The 14,296-nt window shown below is 42.2% G+C and overlaps 1 protein-coding gene and 3 non-coding genes across 4 annotated transcripts in view; 3 read left to right on the top strand and 1 right to left on the bottom strand.

The window, feature by feature from the left end:
- Positions 1–229, bottom strand: part of sema4f (sema domain, immunoglobulin domain (Ig), transmembrane domain (TM) and short cytoplasmic domain, (semaphorin) 4F) — a 50,431-nt gene extending 50,202 nt beyond the window's left edge. Inside the window, exon 1 of the mRNA XM_070929914.1 lies at positions 136–229. Coding sequence (XP_070786015.1) covers positions 136–229 — 94 coding nt within the window. The remainder of the gene's footprint in view (positions 1–135) is intronic.
- A 4,272-nt stretch (positions 230–4,501) lies between these two features.
- Positions 4,502–4,573, top strand: trnaa-cgc (transfer RNA alanine (anticodon CGC)). Its single transcript has one exon. It is a non-coding gene; the product is annotated as a tRNA-Ala (tRNA).
- A 328-nt stretch (positions 4,574–4,901) lies between these two features.
- Positions 4,902–4,973, top strand: trnaa-ugc (transfer RNA alanine (anticodon UGC)). Its single transcript has one exon. It is a non-coding gene; the product is annotated as a tRNA-Ala (tRNA).
- A 5,194-nt stretch (positions 4,974–10,167) lies between these two features.
- Positions 10,168–10,239, top strand: trnaa-ugc (transfer RNA alanine (anticodon UGC)). Its single transcript has one exon. It is a non-coding gene; the product is annotated as a tRNA-Ala (tRNA).
- Positions 10,240–14,296: the final 4,057 nt, after the last annotated feature.

Below are 14,296 nucleotides of genomic sequence, written 5' to 3'. Positions count from 1 at the left end.
ATAATACAACCTATCCTATCAATGTTAAGAAAGTCCACCCCAAAAAACCTTTTCGAAATATCATTTCAGCTTTGATCGTCACTACTGTCGCCCTCGTGAGTGTTTGTTTTCCTCCGCCTTGCCGGTTGCACTCACCTCCCAGCCCGCCCAGGGTCGCTGCCCAGGAGGCTCCCGAGAGCAGGCATATCACCGGGAGCAGGGTCAACATATCAAAGCCAGAACTCATCATGATTCGGCTCCTGTCCTGGTCCAGGAGGGGGGTGGATGTCCGATCCGATCTGATTTCAACACCAAAGTCCCTGAGTCGTGCTTTCAGCTGCGATGCATCCTGATCTGGATCCGGGATTCACAGGTTTTCTCTTGAGTTCACAAAGGCGCAGAGAACGGTCCGAAACAGTCATGAATAAGTTGATGGTTATTTCTAAATGAAATAAATGCTTCCTAACAAAATGTTATTCTGTTATCCTGCTACAGGTTCCTGCTCTCCCCTTAGCTACAATCTGCACAAAGCGCGCAGAAGTGCACGCATCCGCTCCGCGCAAACGTTCGGGCTGTATTATCCACTAAAGGAGAGCCTTCATGCTGAGAGCCAGAAGGTACATTGTCGTAGTTTATATTCGTGGTGTACTCCAGTCACAAACTGTGCGTCAAAGTAATCCAAAGTACCGTCCTCTCGTGCAGGAATAATGTCCAGTGTCCCGGGTTATAACGAGCCGAAGCCTCGCTCTTATCCCCGCTCTGTGCCCCGGTGTCGCCGAGCCTGTCCCGCTGCTACAACAAACAGAAAACCCCGCTCGCCTTCAGTTTAAAATGATCTGAGGACATTAAGAAAGAAAAACACGTTTACGTCCGTGAGGAAAAACAAAATTCCGAGCGCGCGCTGTGTCGCTGGGGCACGAGCGCTAGCTGGTACGGGTGCACAGTGATATGGAGACCAGTGACCGGCTCGTGGATACGTTGCTGTATTAAGCTCGAGCGCTGACTGAGTAGAAGCCAACCTTCTCGCGCCCCGCCCTCCGGATAAGGCAGCGCGAGGGGACACAACAGGTACGATGACGTAACGGCCGACAGGTGCAGACCTATTTTGCCTTGATCAAGTAATTAATATCAAACTTCTGAGGAAGTTGTTAAATTAATTTAATTAATTTCGCGTGTGGAAATGACAGGCGGTGGGGTCAGGGAGTAATCCTAGTTTTCACTGTGACCACTGGACTATTATCCCGCAGTGGGACTGTCTGCCTGTCATACAATGAGTTAAAAGCCTGTGGTTAAAGTGAAACCTGTCATTACAATAGTCCTGAAACCTGGAAGATGCATGCAGCTTCCTCTACGGAATTCAAACTGAGATTAGCCTATTTAGAGTGTGATTTGTTGAAAACAAGCCACGCTACAGACAAATGAGGTTACTGGATATTTTATCCTCACTATACTGAGAATCAGAATCAGAATCAGAAATACTTTATTGATTGGGAAAGTGGTACATATATATAGTGCAGTATGTCATAGAGCTAGACTGATATATCATGCGGGCCAATATATCTGCCAATATTAGCCTTTTGCAGATGTACTGTATTAACTCTAAAATGTCCCGCTCATTAAAATTTTAGAGATCCTGTTTGGTTTATCTTATGAGTTTGTGTTAATAATGTCTATTGGCCAATATAACATCAGATTTTTAAAACTCTGGGGTTTCGTATCCTGTAACCCTGTATATATAATATGAGCTGCTTGATTTATCCCCTTATTTCTGAATAGTATCAGTCACTGAGTCTGATCGAGTACTTTACACAAGGTTTCCCCAGACTGAACTGAATGACCCTTCCTATGAACCCTTCCAATTTTTTTTTTCTTCCGGAGATTATGAATGAAAAGTACAGGTGGTAGACTGTAATGTCTGTTTTCGATATTATTCATTCATTACACATTTAAGATATCAAATAAAGAATGTACATTTGATCAGGAATGTTCTCTCTGCTCTATTTAGCTCTTGTGGGCTGGCTTCTTTAATCCACCTGTCAGTCATCTGACATCACGGGGGGCGGAGCGTCTGAAGTAAAGATGATTAAACAGAAGATGTGAGGTCAATGGTCTGCAGGCCTTAACCACACTAATAATCCACAGAGAGACTGTTTCCTGCCATGTGCTGTTAGTTTGTCTTGACATTTACTTACTTCAGTGCTTCAAAAATATAAATCGATGTGATTTAAACTGGTGATGACACACAGTTATTTGAAAAACAACCCAGAGCTTTGGAATTGCTCAAGCCTGTGTTGTAATTTTAATATGTTTTTGATTAATTGTGTAGCAGCCATAACTGCAATACTGGAAATATCTCTTCCCGCTCCCTCTCTCTTTCCCCCTGGAGGAGAGCGGGACGGCTGGCAGTGCTGGCCTGACCAATTTCACGGGGCGGGGGTGCAGACATGTACCCCGATTCCGGGACAAAAGGGAGGGGTCACAGAGGGGCCTGGATTAAAGGATTTGGTCGACGAGGAGGGGGAAGGAGGAGGAGGACAGGGGTCAGAGGTGAGAGAGTGATGATAAAGAAAAGCCAAATGGAGCAAAGAAGTGAGCGGCGCCGTCTCTAATCGAGCCTGATTAAGCTCACACTGTGCGTGTCTCATCTTTACGCAGCCAATGACTTTTGAACGAGTAAACGTCACTCAGAATCACAATGAATGTCTTCATCAGTAGCGGCCGTTGGAGATGAGGGCACTTTAGAAAACCCCACCAGGCCTTCACCCCTGACCTTTAGGTGGCTGGTATATTTATCAATGTCAGTGTGGAGGTCCAGATCCACGTCTGGGTCAGTCACTGATTAGAATGAATAAACAAATTAGGAGAGAGTTGACACTTTGATTCAGAAAGTATGACTGAACTCAACTGCTGCCCCCTTCTGGACAGGTACAGAAGATACAACGTATTTCACAGTAAATGGAGATTTATAAATGGGGTGGTCTGATAAGCAGACACAAAGACAGGGCGAGGTGCACAGACACAGTCATACTGATTGAAGCCTTCAATCCACTCCACACACACTACTGCAAATTGAAACACACTATTTGCATAAACTGGGCACACAGATTGGCATAAATTAGCCAGAAGCACCAATCAGAGAGGAGTATGGCCTTAAAGGGATTGCCACGGCTGCTTATCTGTCCCCTCACATTAATATTCAGACCCTGATGTAAGGAGGCTGCAATCCGTGACCCTGCACTACTTCGGTTAATGTGTGTGTCACTGTGCATGCCTGTCCATGCATTGTCACAAGTCTGCATAAATGTTTCTTTTTGATTGTACAGTTTGTAAGATTCGACACATGGGTCAGGCCAAAGGTTTTATATGTGTGTGTATTGGCGCATGTGTGTCTGCATGAGTGTGTGACTAATGGTTGGGGACCACTGGTTGAGCTGATTGTTATGGGTGAAGAGGAGGATAGAAAAGAAAATCAGACAGAGGAGTGATGGAGAGGGACAGACAAGCCACCACCTCCAGCAAATGTAATTATATGGCTCAGAATCACGCACGCAAACACGCACACACAGACACACGTGACGTTGTCCTTGGACATAAGGGCAGACGGGGGAGCAGCGACTTGTGGAAATATTGTTTTTTGTGAAGTCTGTTCTGCCATTAAATCTAGCAAATATGTGACTGATGTTCTTGCTGGGTAAGTAATGCATGCAGTCATGGTGTTTAATTCTGTTCTGCCACTTAATCAGTAACAGCCTGTGTAAGTGTGTGAGTGTGTGTGTGAGGGAGAGAGGGGAGGGGTCACAAAAGGCAGGGGACTTTTGCCCTGAGGAGCAGAGGGGCCACATGCACTCACACACACACACACACACACACACAGAGAAACACTCATTTAGTTAACAGCTTTCATTTCCCTAATTAAACCCAAGATATAGTGTACCCTGATTTTCTGTATCCCTATTTCTCTCTCCCTGCAGTCTCTTCGCCTCTCTCACCCCGACCTCCCTGTTTCCCATCACACTTTCCACCTCTTCTGCTGCATCTGCGCACACTTCCCCCTCCCTCCATCTGTCTGAATCTATCAATCAAGCTGTCAATCTAAGGCACCTCATACAATCATGGAGAAGAAATCCTGTGCAGAAAGTGAGTATTTCACCCAGAATGTCTAAAATGGATTACAAGGCGAGCGTGGAGTCAATCCCCACCCTGTGTGATACTCACTACTTGGTGTTTGTATCGCAGCTGGCTGGTTGCCAACTGATTTACCCCCCATCCCTCACCTCTGCTGAGGAGGAAATGGAACAAACGGCCCAAAACCTTTTCCACTAATCCCCCAACAATGGATTCTGCTGTCTTATTGAGGGCAGAGATGGAAGGGATTCAGGCAGTGGGTCTGAACTGCAGTACTGGGCCCAGGTAAGCCTGGAGATTTGGATCAACGCTCAAGTTAAAGCATTTGATTAGTTTCATTCCACCCCAAATGATCCATGAATTTGTGTCTTTTTGTCCAGAAACTAGTCACATAAGAGGGGATGTAGCTCAGTGGTAGAGCGCATGCTTCGCATGTATGAGGTCCTGGGTTCAATCCCTAGCATCTCCACCTCTTGTCTATGGAGGAGCTCTCACAAACCCATACCCAATGTTCAAGGCCCTAAACCACTTGGTTGGGTTTAGTGAAATATCATGGTTTGGGTTAAACTACTTTGTTAAGGTTTGGAGAGTTTCAGTTACTATAATAACCATTCGATCATGCTTTCAAAAACACTGACTTACAGTTGAAAATAACCTTTCGTTGGCCCATCCATCCCCAACCTCCTCCTTACATTGATACATTGGTATAACAATGTCACCTCCTCCTTTACTCCTGTAATAATCCCCCCCTCTCTGAATAAAATTAATCAAAATATAATGTTCCTTTTCTCAGTAGAGGGGATGTAGCTCAGTGGTAGAGCGCATGCTTTGCATGTATGAGGTCCTGGGTTCAATCCCCAGCATCTCCAAGTCATACAGTGTTGTATTTAGGAATACTTTATTGATCCCCAGGGGGGGAATTGTACAATATTTCAAAAGGTCAGAGTGAGGCTTCTCCTTTGGAGTATCCTACACCATACTTTCACCAAAAAACTGTTGTATACTTGATTCAATGAAAGAATCAGCAATATCTACAATGAAGCAAAGCAGAAAGCCTATCATGGAGAAAGATGTCCATGCTTACATTTTTCTTTTTTACCTCCATACAGAAGCCAAAAGACTAATCTCAGAAATGCAGAAACTTCATTTTGCCATTAATCCCTCCAGGCTGAATTACAGGCATGTCACACACATGTCATATTGGATTTAACATAATTAAGATATAGGATATTTGCCCTCTAGTGTCTTTAAATTCATGGTTAAAAATGCTCACCGCATTCCCAAATTGCATTAACGTGTCAACTTGTTCTTTCACTTTTTCCAATGTGACATGAACACAACATGACTGACGCTTCCAAGAAATATAGATACATGTTGAGAGGCTTCTCCTGCTACAGCTGCACCTGCTGAGGTGTCGCAACACAATGCTTGGCAGAGGAAACAAAGTCGGCTCGTATCGTCAACATGCAGCGCCTTGTGCATGTTTTCAGTGTTAATAAAAGTGTCTCAATCTGTCAAGCATTACCACATGTTTTCAGGCACTTCTTTCATGCAGTCATGGGGGAGAGCTGTGTGTGCTATCCTTCCCTGTGATGTGAATTAAAGATGTTCAAACAATGTTAACCAATCAATTATTTACATACATAGACGTACACAAGCAAACACATGCATGAATGCACACAGATGCACACATAGACGCACCATATCCTATTAAAAAAAAGCTCCGTGTAATTAAAGGGATCATTTCAGCTATAATTAGCCTGTGCTTCTTTGGTGCAGCCATTCTTTAGTGTGACCTGAAATATAATCATTAGTCTCATCCAGAAGTGCTGAGTAAGACACACATACTGCTAGTCAATAATGGCTGGTCAAATTGGACTAACTAACTAACTAACTAACTTTACATTTCACTGTGATTGTACCTCATATGATTATATGTGACAAATAAACTTGATTGATAATGCAGTGATTCCCAACCAGGGGCACTCAGGGGGTACTTCGGCAGTTGTCAGGGGGTACATGGAAAAGCTGAGGAGTAGCTCAACTCATTTTGTAAAATAGAAGTTACATTTAAAAAAAAACCTAAAAGGCCCACATATTGAGTCAGCTATAACACCCGAGCACAAGTGTGTACTGTAAGCATGCATAGTTAGCTAAAAGTGATGCCTAAATAGTTAGCACTCATAGCTAAAATTGAGGGATGAATGGTTGGAATGGCCAGCTTCACATGCTCACGTGAACGCAAATGTAAAATTGTATGAAAAATTCATACAGGTCGCATGTCTCACTTTCATATGTGCATTACACAATGTATCACATTACATTTGATTGAGGGAGTATTTCCAGATGAATCGTTGTTTTTCTGGCGGGCAGACTTGCAGCAGACACACCCACAAACCTAAAGAACTACGTGCACGTCCATCCCACTGTGACTATGACAAAAGTGTTAAATGTAATTATCCAGTATCAGTCTCCTTATGGCAAAGAAAGGTAAAATGTAATTACCCAGTGTTGCCCTAACCTAATTCCTTATTCTGGTAGATTGATTCCTCAGCAGATGGTGCTATCAATTATTGAGCCTGTGAAGACGACGCTGCCCTCAATCAGATTAAGTAGATTATGCCAACATCGACTCCCTTATGATCCAGACTCAGTGTCTTAGATCAACATACAACATCAAGATGCACACCCCCCAACATCACCTCCTTAGCCCTCTTTCAAACAGTGTCAGTGTCTTGTGAGTTGAATCTATCTATCTATCTATCTATCTATCTATCTATCTATCTATAAAGATGTTATTCCTACTGGTATTAAGTTGTGAACATCCTCTGGGTGTATTTGTCTGTGTGTGTGTGTGTGTGTGTGTGTGTGTGTGTGTGTTAATGTATGCAATTTTCAAATCTGACCTAAATACGCTACACGTTGAGCTCTCTGAACGTTATCCGACTATATACCATGATGGAGTCAACCGCCAACATACTCAGCGTTCCACCCAACCCAATGCAAATGTCCCCTTAATCCTGTTAACCCACTCTAGCTGTGTGGAGAAGCAGGGAGAGTAGGAGAGAGCCCGGGGCAAACACGACATTGTACCCCTCCACCCCGCTGAGATCTAATTGAAGAAACAAGTGCTTGGTACAAAGTGAAGCTCCTCGGCTCACTGTGACATTAATACGTGACTAGTGTAAAAAAAAAAGAAGAAAAAAAGAAAACCTCTGTGATCCACAGCGTATAAATCTGAAAAACAGGATTGTGAATGTGTGGGTGCAGAGGAAGAGGAAGCAAATTTAAACACCAGCTTACACTATGTTTACATTGAGGTTTACAGCTGCTTACATAGTGGATCACCTAATCCACAGGTGCCTCGGGTGAGGTCCAAGAACCAGCAAAACGAGTGACTCGGTTTGATTTCAGTGTTGTTTTACAGACTCCAAATACATACAAAAAGATCGTCTACAAGGAAATGTTCTTTTTATTCTTTTGTTATCTCACCGTTTACAGCACGGCGCTGGCATCAGTGGAAACAAAAGAAAGAAATTAGACAGACAACATTTGATTTTCGTAGTAGCTTATAATATTTGTTTCATAGTATAATGGAGGTATACGGGCTGATGAAGAGAGACTGTCCTCCTATTGAAATGCTTACAGGAAAATGGCAATGTCCTTCTGTCGGTCCACCACTTTGGTCCGGACTAAAATATCTCAACAACCTTTGGATAGATTTCTGTGAAATTTGGTACAGACAGTTATGTATCCTAAGGATTACCCTTCTTCTAGCGCGGTTTTGATTTATCAGATAATTGCCTACTACAGACTACTTAATACGGTCATGCTCTCATGCTGCTCTTCCCCTCTGCTACGGCTGATGAACAAAGTTTTTTCAGCTTTCCTTATGTTTGTGTTTTCTACAAGTTTTCACATACAATATTCTTTGAAAAAATAATTCACCCTCCAGTCATCCATCCATGGTACATTTCAACCCATAAACACTATCTAGAGTGTGTGTGTGTGTGTGTGTGTGTGTGTGTGTGTGTGTGTGTTATTAGTCTTGGTGAGTGGAGGGTGGTAGGTGACAAGCTGTTTACATACAGATTTGTAGGATGTCAAGCAATTGGGGTCATTGTTTCTTAATGATAAAGTCTGACCTCTGAAAGGATAAGACAGGTCTGTTGTGTGCTAAGCTGTTCTTGACAACATGTTTTGACCCTCATCCAGCTGAATAACGAGGGTCATTGTAAAGGGGTGAGGTGGGTGGATGCACTGCCATACATGTTTTACAGTAAGAATAAATGTACATTTCAGGGAGGAATGACATTCAAGTTTATAGTAGATTTCACGGTAGATTATTTATTGCAGAAACATTCTTGTAAGCACAGTTCCCAGTGCTGGGAGATAAACTGCTGCGGGTGGCTGATAGCGGAGAGATTTAAACCCTTTACAGTGCACACTACCACAGCTTTTGACTCTGGCTGGGGTGTCTCCGTTTGCTTTATCTCTGTGCTGCAATGTCGGCCTGAGCAGATGTGGAATATTCCCATTTGAGAGGCAAGAGTTGCTTTGCTGAAAATGTTCAAGGTCTTTCAGTGTGAAAGCATTTATTGTTTGAGGGAGAAGGAAGCTTTGGCTGTACTGGAGTCAGAGCTGTAAAACTGTACAGTTCCAGTGCTGGGTCTGATACCAACAGCAGTTTTCTCCAAATGACCTGTATTAATGTTCTCCCATCAACTGAAAACATTTTTTTAAGACCCATCGAAAGATACACTAGATAATGACTTTCCCATCAGCCTCAGCTGCACTAGTTTAGTGTGTTAGCATGCTAAACATGGTAAACATTATACCTGCTTGGGATCAGCCTGCAGTGTCATTGTGTGTTTGCATTTAGCTCAGTACAGCCTAACAGAGCTGCTTGCATGTAGACTCTTAGCCTTGTTTGCATCTGGAACAGCATGTACGCCGCTTATTTTGGTTTAAGTCTTTCTCTATGACAACTTTAATTCCTAAATTGAGCTCCGCTTGATGTGTTTTTGGAGCTGACTTGACTTTGTTGTGTTAAATAAAATTAGTCAGTGAGCTTAAACCCTTTCCATTCAAATACACTGGCAGTTTTAACGCAGCAGTACAGTGAGAAGAAAGAAGACTGCATTTTAAGCCTTGCACACTCCTTTACAGAATAAAAATCACATCGCAGTCAGACGTACAATCACATTGAAATAATTACACAGCAGCCAGTGTTGAAAGGATAAGAGATTATGATTATGTGGAAGAAACTGATTATTTCATTCAGTTGATTCAGTGGTTGATTACGCAGATTATACTGCACTATAGATCACTGATTAAATGATTCACTGTGCATATGTGTGTGGCTGCAGTTCATCCTCAGTCTGACATGTTAAAGACTGAATGTTAGAATTGTGTCCTGTATATTATTTATGCCTACAGTCATTTTTTGTGTTGTTGAACATAAACATAAACATCATTAAGTGACACAGGATATAACTGCACTACAGACAGAATACATACAGTGTAAGTAGGCTCTTTTATGCGTGTTGGGGTGAGACTGTTCCTTGCCCTATTTACTGTACTGTACAAGCTCATTAAAATGTATTAGTAGTTTTTATGTGGTAACCCAACTGAAGTGGATCTGCAACATATTGTGTCAGGACCTGTAGTTAGTTACACAAATGATCGATTAAAACACGTCATTTGACCTTTGTGCTATGTCTATATGCTATGCTATATAATTATGCTTATGCTATACAATGAATTGAAGGCTGAAATGTAGAGTAGCATATCATTATTTTTAATAGAAAAGACAATTTAATTAAACTGCCACCAGAAAGTTAAAGGTACCCTGTAGAGTTTTTGACCATTCAAAGAAACGTGCAAGAAAGCATAACCATGCACCAAAGAAGGCAATGAAGAAGACTACTGGCAAGTAAACATCTATGTAAACAAAGGACGATTTGAAATATTCAAACAATCAGTTTTGCAAGTGTTTTAAGACGAAGGAATGCATTCAACACTTTTGTTGGACCTCAGGGGTACACACTAAAGGTCTTCCAAGGGGATGTAGCTCAGTGATAGAGCGCATGCTTTGCATGTATGAGGTCCTGGGTTCAATCCCCAGCATCTCCACTAATTTCTTGTTTACAATATATGTGCTCTCCTATGTTCTTTGTCCTCCTATGTGATTCTTTGTCTTGCTCAGGACCCTACATGGACCCCTTGCTTCAATAACCTTGATCAGAGCTACTCAAGCCCAGTCATCCTGAAAGGTTTTCATTCAGCAGATACACTGTGGAGTTATGAATGTTTGTCTTTATGCAGTAATTGTTAACATCGCATGTTATTTCATCTTATTTTTTGGTCGTCTGTTTGTATCTCTATCATTCTCCGTCTTCTGCTTTGTCCCTGCGGAAGTAAAGAGAAGGGGGTTGAGACTGAGGAAAGAGGTAGAAGGAGAGGGAAAGGGGTGGGGGTGGAATAAGGAGTAGAAATACAGAGAAGGGGTTAAATTGGTCCTTGGCTGGCTGGTTGTTAAGCCCATGGAAAGGGAAAATACTTGGATGGATGAAAAAATGCTGTGTTGAGAACAAACTAACATCACGTCTATTAATAAAAGATATGGTTCAATAATCAGCACATGAATATGGATTAATAATCTAGTCAGAAGGGAGAGCAGGTTTGTGGAGGGAAGGAGAGAGGGATGAATCCAGCTGAGCGTCAGCTCACATGACAACAGCTCCTTCATTTTAAGCTTTTGCGACCGGGGATAGAAAGTAGAAATTCAGGGGTAATTAAAAAGGGAGAGAAGGAGTGACAGGAGGACAGGAGGGAGGAGGAAGAGAGTGGCGTTTGTGCCTCCCAAACATCTGCTGACTGATTAGCAGGAGAGGAGAGGAGAGGACCTGAAGTTTGTCTGAGAGCTTAAAATAGAGGTGGCAAAGTAGGCAGAGCAAATAAATCATATGTTCTTTAAATACTGTATGAGATTAGAGGGTATATTACTGAACTCTAAGTCCCTTTTAAGAAAAAAGGGTTCATCCCTCATGAGGAGAGGGATTCTGATGCCCATGCCTCACTCTGGCTAACAGCTCTCCTCCCACTGTATGTGTGCATGAGAGGGAGCGAGCAATCTGGTGTGTGCCATTACTGTAATTGTGTTTCATTTATTAAAGAATTAAAAAAAAACATCACTACTATAACATCAACTACCAGCCAACATATATTGTACAATACCAATATCAGTTAGTGCTCTTTAATAACTTGTCGCCTCCACAAATGAGTTATGTAAACAAGCCTTTAATAGAAGTACTCAACAAAGTGTCTCAGTTATCTGCTCTCACAGTGATTACAAAAACAGTTAATTTCCTCGGTTTCAATGCTGCCTGCACTTTATTGAGTTGCTTCAGATGCTGTCAACTCTATAAAGTGCAGTCGAGTGTGTGATGTTGTCACTGTATACTGGAAACACACAGAGATGAAAGCTTGACAGCAACTTCCAGGAGCCGCTGATGTTTGTGATACAACTGCCTCTACTGCATTGAGATGACAGTTTACCTCCCATGAGAACAAGACTGAAAAGATTTTTTAGACAATGTCAGGAAAAATTCTGTTGAGTGTGTGAACAGGTAGTTTCTCAAGGGCAAATTTAACCTGCCAGACATGGTTGCTGGTGATGCCTCTTGGGCAAAAAACTAGTGAACAGCGATCTGTTCAGGAGGAAATGAAAATGTCAAGAAATATTATCTCAGTTCAGCCAGTCATTCCCTCCCTTGGATGTCTCCATCAAAGAGACAGCTTGTCCTGAAGTTTTCTGAAGGCACAAATTGATAAGGAAACATTCAGGAATAAAGTTTCACGCATGGAGCTTTTATTAATATTCTATAGAAGAACAATGGCATACAACTGTTGGATTGGTTTGACTGCTCAAGATGTGGCAGCAACTCCTTCTCCTGCCTCTAACACTATATTGTTTTTTTTTTGCTCAGATATCCTCTTGATCTTGTTTCACTTCCCACAGACAGTCCATCCATACTTACTGTCAGCTTGTCTGTAGCTGCCTCTCTCCTGTCTCCCTTCTCTGTGGTAGAAGAGTAGAGTAGAGAACGACCACTTTGATTTACAAGCGGCTGTGGACGAAAATAGCAGCACTATAATGATATAATCATAAGAACAAATGTAAAGTCATAGAAACTAATGTTTTATGTGCTTGTAAGACTCATTATAGAAATAATTTTAAGTCTCATTTTCACCTCATTTGCACCAACAATATTCTGTTCAACTGAGCAATAGATATAATAATGACCTTGGCTCAAACACCAAAAGATAATTGTTATTTACAGTAATAAATCTTTAACATAGGCCACTGATTTGCTGAAATATTTTCTCCCATGGTTATTATGGCGTACCAGGTGACCAGAGCTGACACTGCGCTCACATTCACTCAGGTATTAGACATAATGGCAGTAAAAAGCGACCCTTCCTGACCCGATTGGAGTATAATTTGGACCAATTAGTCCAACACTGAGTCAGGTCTCTGTTCCTCAGACCCATGAAGACCTCTACCTCAGATATCCTCTTCAAAAGCTGATACACTACGTCCATTCCTATTAAAAGGTAAAAGCGACTTGTCACAAAGCTCCAAATTCCTATGTCCTGTGTCTGCACTTGCAGCGCAGATTAAGTCAAAAGGGTAAAGAATAATTGTTCTTACCTGGGAACTCATCAAGAAGAGAGGAAGAAAGAAAGACCTTTCATTCATGATACCGGTCATACACAGTCATTGCTACAAGAAAATCTTTTTTATCCCTCCAACTATGTGTGAAGTGGCAACTGATTTGCTTCTGGGCTCACTCATTCAGTCTCTCTTTCATCTGTACACTCTCCCGTACTCCAGACACCATTTTTCTCCACTTCTTCATCCCTTCCTCTCCTCCAAACATGGAGTCTGTCCCGAGCTTCTTCTCTGAGCTCCTTCAACTCCCTGAAGACAGACAGACAGGGAAGCAGGCTTTGGGGGATGGGGTGATGGTGGTGCTGATGGGGGATGGAGGAGAGGGTGTGAAGAGAGCAGTGTTCCCAGAATGTCAGCACCCACACATGTGCACATCGACTTACATACATGTACAAACACACACACACACACACACACACACACACACACACACACACACAGACAGGAGAACCAGCTCTATAACCACCTTACCTTACTGGCACACACACCAACACTCGCACACAACTGCTGCCAGTCTTTCCATCCAAAACCCCCCTCTGAGGCCCCACTGTGGTTTAATTGGTGTAATTATATTTGCATAAGGCTGTCCTGTTTCAGCTAACACACACACACACACACACACTCCTGACAAGTTTTAATAGGCAGGATAATTGAATATGGGTCCCCCAGTAGTGCCCTGAAGGGTCTATCTGTATACTCTGCAAAGGATCAGCACTCTATACGTTTACTTAGACAAATAGGCCAACAGCTCGGCTGTTAATTATATATATTCAAAGGTTAATGGACTTGACGGGAGCGTTTGGGGTCGTCATTCTATAGACACTTAAGAGAGGTAACATCCTGTGCCCAAAAAACTGACACTGTAAAACTGAAACTGAAAAACCGGAATTGAAAAAGTCCAGTAACAAAGTTGTTGCTGCACCTTTTATTTCTGCGCCTCTTTTGGGAAAAAAAACTGCTAATGAAAAAGAGCAAGAATAATGAGAGAGGCTTGAAGTGGAAATCAACTTGACATTTTTCCTCAGTCTAATTTTTCCCCCCTAATTATTACTAGGTTACAGCTTAATATGTGGGACTGAATGAATGTCTGCTCCTTGTTCAGAATGAGCAGCAACAAGGGCAACATAATTACCAGCTAAGCAATGCAGCTGAAGATGCTGATTAAAGTAGTTACATGAGACATTTAGTTGTTTTCTTTATAGCTGCAGTAATTGGAGGAAGCCTTGAGGTGGCCTGTTAAAGGAGGGATTCATTCTAGCAGTAATTATATATCATACAATACAGCATGTTTATATCTTATGATAAAAACCAGTGCCTTTGTGTTATTTAATTATCACATCATGCATTGCATCCCTACTGTATTCTAAGGCTGCATGCTAAACTCAGTAGACAGAAAACCACTGACCTGCCTAAATGCTTTTGTAGGTGTGGGAAAAGACAATCATACATAAAGAG

Source organism: Enoplosus armatus, chromosome 23 (genome assembly GCF_043641665.1).
Source record: "Enoplosus armatus isolate fEnoArm2 chromosome 23, fEnoArm2.hap1, whole genome shotgun sequence".
NCBI classification, from domain to species: Eukaryota; Metazoa; Chordata; class Actinopteri; order Centrarchiformes; family Enoplosidae; genus Enoplosus; species Enoplosus armatus.
The sequence above is the reverse complement of the archived record's forward strand: the minus strand, read 5'-3'. Positions and strand labels throughout refer to the sequence as shown.